Source organism: Dreissena polymorpha, chromosome 4 (genome assembly GCF_020536995.1).
Source record: "Dreissena polymorpha isolate Duluth1 chromosome 4, UMN_Dpol_1.0, whole genome shotgun sequence".
Lineage (NCBI taxonomy): Eukaryota > Metazoa > Mollusca > Bivalvia > Myida > Dreissenidae > Dreissena > Dreissena polymorpha.
The window spans coordinates 73905897-73915973 of NC_068358.1; the positions used below are offsets into that span (position 1 = coordinate 73905897).

General features: G+C 34.6%; 1 protein-coding gene across 3 annotated transcripts in view; it reads right to left on the reverse strand.

Annotated features, from left to right (window-relative positions):
- LOC127876077 (deleted in malignant brain tumors 1 protein-like) overlaps positions 1-7564 on the reverse strand; it is an 89762-nt gene extending 82198 nt beyond the window's left edge. The window contains exon 1 of one of the 3 annotated variants that reach the window (XM_052420986.1): positions 7284-7564. In XM_052420986.1, the coding sequence (XP_052276946.1) occupies position 7284 (1 nt within the window). In that variant the 5' untranslated portion in view covers positions 7285-7564. Of the gene's footprint in view, positions 1-3846; positions 5043-7255 lie in introns of those variants that run through there. The other 2 variants (XM_052420985.1, XM_052420984.1) reach the window with 2 other exon arrangements.
- Positions 7565-10077: the final 2513 nt, after the last annotated feature.

Here is a 10077-nt window from a genome sequence, read left to right on the forward strand (position 1 = left end):
AAGACGACAGTTTTTTTATAACACTATATTATACATATGGTGTAAATCCCAAAATATACTATTTACTCGAAACGTAGGTTTGAGTCTTTTTGAATATAAATGAGACCATGTTGTATGTACAAAAAGAGTCCAGCTAGAGTTTAACTAGGATATACATGGGATTCATGTTAATTGTGAATCGCCGTGCAGGCCCGTAAGGGTCTGGCTGCCGGCCGTATTTTTAATTATTGGACATCAATATTATCTCGATCTCGAAAGTTACTGAACGTATCTTATTAATAAGAATACATGTATAATGTGGACTTATTAATAAGCAAAATAAAATATCAATGATCATACTATCGGACGTGTGTATGAATTATCATTTCATCGAACTATGTTACAAAACAATTGAGTGGAAATTGTGGATTGGTTTATTTCGCAAAATACATAAGCAACAAAAGATATCAAAGGCCCTAGAGGCATTTTTTCGACAACCCAAACAAACAATAACGAAATTTATATCTTTTTTGTGGCATTACAGTCGCAAGGTCTAGCAATTTTACACCATGTTAAAAGGCTTTTGACAGATTTAAGTTTATATGGATCCATTCTTATGCAAAGCAGACATAGGTCTCGTCTGCGGCTGTGTGTATGCCCTGTATGTTTGACAGCACAGTCGCAAGTAGCACAAACAAGTGTCATTGCCATAGCAACGGAAAGTATATATTGTTCTCGACAACTTGTGGAAACCGAGAAATCTAAAATTGCCTTTACTACGGCTGTTGTTCTGATTATTATTATAGTATGTTTTTATGAAGCTCTTTTTAAAACACATGTAATTATTACGTGATCAATAGATACCTTTTGATCAAGGATAGTTTTTCACCGAGATTTAATGTTTATTTCCGTGGTAGAAATCTCGAAATTTTGTTTTATAAATCGGTTTACTTTAGAGCCTTGCATAAACAGAAAGACTGGGAGGCAATAGTTTTCGTCTACTGTATCACAGCAAATAATTGTATCATCAAAATCAATAAATAAACTATAAACTATTTATACTTTAAACTATAAACGTAATAGCATCTACAAGACATCAATACAGCGGGCATTGGAACCTACATTTACAATCTGCGTTCGAATAACAAGCGCAATAGCTTAATGTCGGCATTTCATCCTCGATATTAAACATTATTTCCTTTCAATATTCGACATTACATTTTCATATCAATTACAAATGTATACGAATCTGTCTTAAACTCATTTTGCTGGTCAAAAATCTTCTGTCTGAATTTAGGAGTCTGGATGTGTTACTATACGCAGACAGAGAGGGCCCCGTCTTACCTTACAATTTATTTTCAGACATTGTCCTTTTCATTGACATTAACTTCATCATTTATCATGATTAAGAAACCCATAATTGCATAATATTGATTTAAATACGAGCTTTACATTAATCGAATTTACGTCATGCCGTTCCTTCCGCTGTTACTAGATATTGCAAAATATTTGTCTTGGCTATCTCCTAACACGACCGTCTAGAAAAGTTGGCCAAGACCAAAACGTTGTTTGAATATTTGAACTTGTAAGAAGTATGTTGATTGCGTGGACAACTTGTGTTCTAGCCAACTTGTAAAAAAACACCAAAAAGGAAATCTGCTGTCATCAATTGTTAACATTAAAACATGTGTTCAATTTGAATGCAAATTTAATTAAGTGTTGCAAATAAACAAGTGAAAAACTTTGTTAAAATAATATGTTATATGAAATAAGTGTATCTATGTTTAGAACTAGGATATGTTCAATATACTATATCGTATGTAGAATGCATGCGTTTAAATAAGGCATTTATCACCGCACGCCACTATTTATTGCATCTTATCGTGTAAAACACTGTATAATTTCCTTGTCGGTAAAGACATTATATAATGCAAAAAGCAATAAAATTAACATATTTGAACGTATGCAGTTAGCAATGAAAGTCTAAGGTAGGAGGGTTATCATGATGTTGTCGTAAACAATATCATTAATAATCACAGTCTATGTATTCGGATTTGCCGCCGTAAAATTTAAAATATTACTGCTGTTAACATTTACATTTATATGAATAACATTAAAATGCACATTTGTTTACCCGTACGATTTAAAGCCCCATCACTACTCAAAATCAACGAACATTTCGTACAATATTTCGTAAAATAAAGTTAAACAATTAAAATCAGTGTTCCTTATGGCAATATTGCCGAAATTTCAACGCCAGGTGTGGTCTGGTAAAATAAATGTTTGTAGATACAAAATGCTCGTTTTATTATTGTTTTGCATATTTCACCCCAGGAAACCCGATACCTTGCGGGTCGTGTAATACCATAGGGGACAGTGCTGTCCATTTTGGCATGAACTTTCATAGGGTAAGTAAATTGGAAAAATTAATTTTTTCAAAGTCCAATTTGAAACAACTGTGTATTAACATTGATAACAAAGGTATTGGCCTACATGTAGAAAAAATCCTGACAAATTTTCTTAAAAAATGAGCGAAATGTGGCTCCCTAAAGTAGAAGATCGGTCAAAACGGGCCATGTTCAGGCATTTAACTTAAAGTAATTATATTAGCCAAGCTATACAGATTTTCCTTCATTTGTCATTATTAAACATATCATGTTGGGCATGGAGTTTTTTATGCATTCATAAGCACTTATGGTTGTTACATTTACAATATATCTAACAGCGAAAAAAACAATGATAGATGTTTCATGAGTACCGCAATATTATATTTTAAGTTTTCCTCGCATTTTAATTTATGGAAAAAATCGTTTGTTCATGTCTTAATATGTTCAGTGATCATAACAGATATATCTATTACAATGCAAACAGGACAACAACATCTAATTCTTCGCCATTAATCACAAGCAGCATAACGCCCAGCAACCATAATTAAGATCTCTATCTTTGACAGGTTGTTTATTATCGCTAACTGACTTAGTCAGGCACACGTTAACGCACTGTCCGGGTGACGTGTTTTACGTCGAAATTAACTACAGGGCCACCTCTTTACGTTGGATGACAGATGCTGCTGCAATATAGTGCGAACAGCGCCATGTTGTTTTTGACACAATCGTACACAATCAATGACAGTTTAATGATTGGGAGCATCAAAGAATACTGAATCTTATTATCAATTATCGCGTTGCGAAACGCACACTCATTAATATCCAACTTTACCAACGTTTCGACAGTCGACTAGCTCGAATACAATGTTGAGCAAGGTTACGTGCACTATGCACTTGATGAATTTTGTTTATTATTGAAGTAAAATAACGTTAAGCATTGTATGAATCATCCCTAAAACTGTATTGTTTTTTTTTTCAGAAGTACAGGTCTTTTTAGGATTTCGAGGAAAAATTACATTATTGTTACATCACAAGCGTGCGTGTTGTTGTTATTGTTTTCATAAAACCCGTGTACACATCACTGCTTAATTGAGAAATGCATGCATAGTTATTCGCGTCCCTTAACAAAGGACATAGAACAAATGTATCGGCGGTAAAATATCCAGTTAACAACACACACTGACTTGTGTGACTGAGTGTAGCTAAAAAAATATAATGAATGCCCCATTTCGGTGTCAAAATTTCTGTCAGGTACTTTTGCAGAATAGTAAGTAGCATAAAATATTTGCCGGTTAACAATTCATATGACCACAACAGGTATATATGATGTACCTTTGTATTTTAGAGCTATAAGCTATGAAACAGAAATTGCATAAATGGAAGGTATAATAAAATAAAGAAAAGGCATACCGATAAGGAATTATAATAGAAAAGAAAAGAAAACCCGCGTCCTTTATGGCGATATCTAGCATTATCTTACCATCGCTAGAGGTTATTGTTGATATACTGCCGATAAAGGCATACAGTCCGACGGCCAAGGATGTGAAATGAAACACGGATTTCCTAGACTCCATATTGGCTCCTTTGGGACACTTTTTACGAATGACGTCCGATTAGCGAGCGACTTTTACACTTGCATCTCTATTATAACACTCTCTGTCTTACGTATAAACCAACAGTTAAATAAGAAAACGGATTCTTTTTTTTAATTTGTATTTTTTTCTCCACGTTTCGTTTACGTCATTTACATCAATTGTCCCAAGGTTAATCCGCGAGTTCACCGTAAACACTTACGTTGTTAGCGTTTTAACGTCAAGCCACGACGTGCTCAGGGCATCACCAGAAGCGATGCAACACTTCAAAACGTTGGATGCACACTGAATAAACGTGTAAGTAAATGAAAACGCAAGCCAAACAATGTGTCAACGTCGAAAACCGTACACAACGCGTAATGTTCCGTGAAAGCACTAAATGTCAACGAACGTTTTGTTTTACGTTGAGGCAAGCGTTCAGTTTTATAATTCTGACGATGCAGCAAACGGAGTGAACCGAGTAACGACGAAATGTGTAAATATGCTCGCGACGGTTTTAAAAACTTCAAGAATGTGTATGCACTGAAGACAAAATACAGCGTGGTAACTTAACGTCGCGCATTTATTTCTGAATTAAGTTTAATGAGAAGGAAACACTCGCTATAAAAACGTATCACTTTGTTGTTTATGAAGAAACATATTGATGCGCAGTAGGTGTATGATGGTGAAGGCCATAACATTAAATGTTCAGCTTATATAAATGTCACGTGTCATTATTAATTATTTACGTTTTAGTACTTTTAAAATGTATTTATCAAACAGCCGTTGTTGTTGTTTATACTGCTGTTAATTTTGCTGAGTATACTCGGAAACACTTTACAATAAGAAGTTGACAATACTGTTTGGCAAGATAATAACCTACACATAATTTAAAACAAGACGTACATTTCAGTTAACACAAACTTATTGTTTAGGCATGGCAGATAAAGATACATTTAGTATAAAGTACACCAATTAGGATTGTTACGTGCATACTACTTATGTCATTAAGAGAACCGTTGGATGTGAAAAACTATTGATATATTTGACGCACTATCAACATATTGAAATAATTACCAGTATGTACGATTACAGTTGTAATATTTGCATTCATGATAACGTACCTATTGTCCTTATGAAAAAGTAAGGACCGTGCATACTATTACAGAGGACATATAAACAATGAAATAATGGGCAAATTCTAATGTGTGCATTACACGGGTTTTATTGAGCATCGATTACAAAGGTGTAAGGTTACGCCGCGTTATCCATAAATGGATCATACGCCATATACGACCTGCGTAGCTCAAGAACCGCCTGCGAATTCGCGTAGTCATGTCAGGAGCTACCCAGTCCGCTTGTAAACCCAGAAACCTTGCGGACAATAACATGAAATACGCTGGTCGCCTGTTGCGTAAGACACATTTTCGAACGACACGACTCAATATATATGCTTGAGGTATCTACAGCGATTGTACGATCTTAGAAAATATTCACATAAAGCTTTTTTCAGGAAATTGTTCAATACTGCTATATAAATATATGCATTCATGTGCCATAAGGAACATAAAAACTTAGCAATACATCATAAAAAGTTAATTTAAAAGATCTAACGCTTAAAACATCCTGTTCAAACAGGATGCAAAACTTCTTGTTACACATATGTAAATAAATTAATATTGTTGTAAAATGCACGCGCAATATGCGCCATGTAGTCTCTTTTAAAAAGTTTTTAAAGAGCATTGTATTTAGAATCGGTGTCAAGAGCAAATTCAAATCACAGTAAATTATATGTACATTTAAAGTATACAATATTTTTAGTTTTTTTTCCCACGTACCTGTTTATAGTCGGGTAAATTTGCTATTTGCTACGTTTGAATTTGCATGTACAAAAATAAAGTAAAAACAAATAAAATAAAACAATGGTGACTATTCTTTGAAATATTAGAATTATAGCACGAAAGATAATGCACTGCATCGTGTTTAAAGCATGAAAACAATCTTAATTTTTTAACATAAATCATATGAAAGCGTGAGGTAATATCACATTTCTTGCGGTTTCAAAGTGATGTCTTCGTTCAGGATTTGAAGTTACAAAACCCTCAAATTTACACAAACGCACTGTTTGTCACACGGAAGTTCACGTGCGAGCTCGTACCATAGTACCACACAATGCGTGACTGGCGCCAGGATGCTTACGGGTTATTTCTTAAGCCTTGTCCTGTATAGGTGGATATTGTTGTGTTTTGTTTAAGATGACCTATTGATATAACAAAACATTCACTCGCAGTGTTATAGATAATAATTTGTACAAATTGTAACGCAAGGGTTATTTGCGATTTTTTAATTATAATTACTTCGGAATCTTCTGCTTGAGCTTAAAGTAGCAAACTGTTACGAAGCGGTATTATGATGTAACCACGATGATTCAGTATGGTTTGCGTCAGCTGCATTCATGCCATCTATTAGGATACCCTCGGTGTGGACATGCCAAGTACGACGCGGTGATTATTGTCCGATTGCATGTTTGCGGCAAGTGACGTGTTATCGCGGAAATTGTTTCCACTGCATGGTATTTCCAGAGTACCTTGACCTACGATCATGGCGAGTAGTATCTCAAACTCAGCGCTGCCCATACTGCCACCTTTTCATAATTAACAGGCTTTTCAAAATAGAAATGTGGTTTCTCCTTACTCCATACTCTAACTGTACTGTTTGCAGCGATTGTTTCCCTTCTTTATTAAGTACCCGTAAAGGGTACTTTCCCAATTGAAGAAAACCTACCAAATTCCCAATTGCCGTCTAAAAAATTTCCAAAAGAAAGGACAATTTCTTCCATTTTTTCCCCAAAAGTGCATTATCTGCAAGTTAACAAATAAAATGAGCACTGACACTGAACATTTCAAGCCAAAAGGAATTTAAATCAATATTTCAGTAGATTTCAGTAGATTTTGAGCTATTGATACCAAGCAATCAAAAAAACTTAATTCCCAATTGGACGATTTTACGACGGGAATTTTCCCAATTTCAGGGGTTTTCGCGCTAATTTTTTCCAATTGGTATGGTACAGGTTCTTTTCCCAATTGGGGAAGAAAAATCGCTGGTTTGTAAGTAGTATTATTAAGATAACAATGTGATTCATCTGAAAACCATATTTTATCAACTGTGTCTAATTTATCAACCATCCATTCAGCAAACTCTAGTCTGCTGTTTATGTATTTTTCTTTCAAATGTGCATTATACTTATAGATACCGAATAAAAATACAATTTCAAATCGAAACGCAGCGCTCTGTAAAGACTTCCATAACTAGACTTACTGTTGATATCTCCTATAATCTGTCTTACTGATTTCGGCGGTGTCTCCTGAATCACCTCAATGATCTCTGCAACGTTCTCTGAGCTGCGGCAAGATCTTGGTCTTCCACTGTTGTTTTTTCGGCTGTCCCCAACTGAACCAGTCTGTTAAAAATCTATTAATAAGCCGATGTACTTGAAACATTGTTAGTCTGTGATCTTCAGGATATTTTTTCTGCATCGTTCGCATGACAGTAACTGGAGCTTTAGTCTGAAAATAAAGCTTTACTATTTCAGCAGCCTTCTGATTTGACGTCGCCATCTTGAAAAACAAACCTTATTGGATGACGTCATATATGAAGTCACGACGTCAGCGTTTTCCCGTAATTTTCTTATGACAAATCTTTTGACAATTCCATTTACAGGGGTATATAACACTTAGTAATTATCAATCTCCATGCAGAGTTGTCGTTCCTTGCTCTCACATACAACAATCTCCATGCAGAGTTGTCGTTCCTTGCTCTCACATACAACCCCAGCTATGCTGGTTCCCGTCAAATCACTGCGCGGAGGTTGATTCCCGTCAAATCACTGCGCGGAGGTTGAGTAATTATATCAGCCGGAAATTATTTATTTTTAATATCAAAACTGTATATCATATATTATGGATCACCCTGTATATGTTCTATAAGTTCATATATGTATGTAATATTTTGATGTATATGTGGTATAATTCTGATATTTGTGTTGTTTATTTTTCAAAATATTTGTGTGTTCTAAACTTTCATACATGTGGCATGTGTGCAATGACTCCATATATTTGTTGTAGAGGTTTCATATATGCCCTATAATTTGCATCATGGGAAATATTTTAAACGGGTATGACTAAAACCGGATATGGCTACTCCAAGCTTTAAGTGCACAAATCGTAAAGTTTATTAATTTAGTAATCCATATACCACCATAAGATATGTTAATATTGTTCTAGAATTGTTAATTACTTAAATACTCATTAAATTTTATCTGTTAAATTTCCCGCAAAACCTTCACCCATGAGGTTTCATTCCACAATGATGATTGTGATTCCGTCCAATGAAACCCTTCCTTTCAAATCGGTTTTAATTAATAGCGGGAAGTGTCCCTTTCCGTGGACAGGGCTTTCATTAAACGGACAGGGCCTCATATCTTTTATTTTGAATATTTCCCAATATATACAACAGAAATGTATTCATTATCTCAATAAATAACTTATAAAATATTATTGAAATTTCAGCTTAAATATTTATGAGGCCTGTTTCTTCCACTAAAAGCCCTTTACGCGGGATCCATCTCGGCTTTTCATTCACGCCTGTTCAAAATATTTCCCACGATGCAATTATAGAACATAATTTTATATATGAAAATTTTGCAACAAACAAATGGAATTATTGCAAACAAATATGAAAGTTTAGAACAGACAAATATTTTGAAAATTATACAACACAAATATCAGAATTATTCCACATATATATCTAAATATTGCATACATATATGAACTTTTAGAACATATATATGAAAATATCGAACATATGTATGACATTTTACAACATATATTTGTTATGCAATACATATACAGGATTTTACCATATATATTTGACTTTATACAACATATATATGCAACTTTACCACACACACATGTGAATATAGAACATATATATTAATATACCACATTATTATGGAAACATTGAATTTTGAAACGTTTGACACGCCATAAATTTTGCAACGTTTGACACGCCATACTATCAGAACAGCATCTGTTCTGTTTTCTGAAGATTCTATTTGATATAGGTCATCTGTGAGGGTGAACACTTTCAACTTACATATCTTTATTTCTTGTAAGACGTTTAAATCTAACCAAAATACTTCTGCAGGACTACGGACGGTTTCTGTTCTTTATTGTCTTGCACAGTACTTAAATAAAAAGAGCTACATAACTAGAATCATTGTGCCATCTGAAAATGCGAATACAGTATGCATACCGTAGAATGATTTATTGTTATGACTAATTCACTTTAATAAATTTGTAAACAAATGCTGCCAATAATAATAATAATAAAACCCTACCTACTGGTACATGATGCATCTCATAATGTGGCATGGAATGTGGTTGTGGTTGTTATTGAAACAAGATGACTTCATAATGTCAATGTATCCACCTTGTTGATTTTTAGCTCGGCTGCTTTCGGAGAAACACGACGTATTTCATAGCCAGCTCGTCGTCCGCCGTTTGGCGTCCGCCGTCTGCCGTCCGCCGTCTGCCGTCCGCGTCGTGCTAAAACCTTGACATTTGTCTCTAAAATCAAAGTGCCTCCACCTACAACTTTGAAACTTAATATGTAGGTGCACCTTGATGAGTTCTACACGCCACACCCATTTTTGGGGTCACTAGGTCAAAGGTCAAGGTCACTGTGACCTCTAAAAAAATATATTCTGATTTCTTTATTCAAAACTGCACCCGCAGCCGAGCGTTGGCACCCGTTATGCGGTGCTCTTGTTATAAATTGAATCAGTACGCTGTCTAAATGTCACACTAAATGCAGTCAATAATTGCATAATAATATTACTTTCATTACCCAGGGGCTTTAATTTGAATGAGGCAGAACACCCAGTGAGGTATGCTTCAATCGATAAAAATCACTTTTAGTGCGGTAATGTATCCATGCGTTACACTACTGTAATTATAATAATGTATTAAGGTAAGTGCCAGGTTAATATTTGTTAATTTTACTTTACAAACACACAGCTATTAGATTTATGAGAACATCTGCAAAATTACAGAATAAAACACGAAAATGTGTTTTGTTAT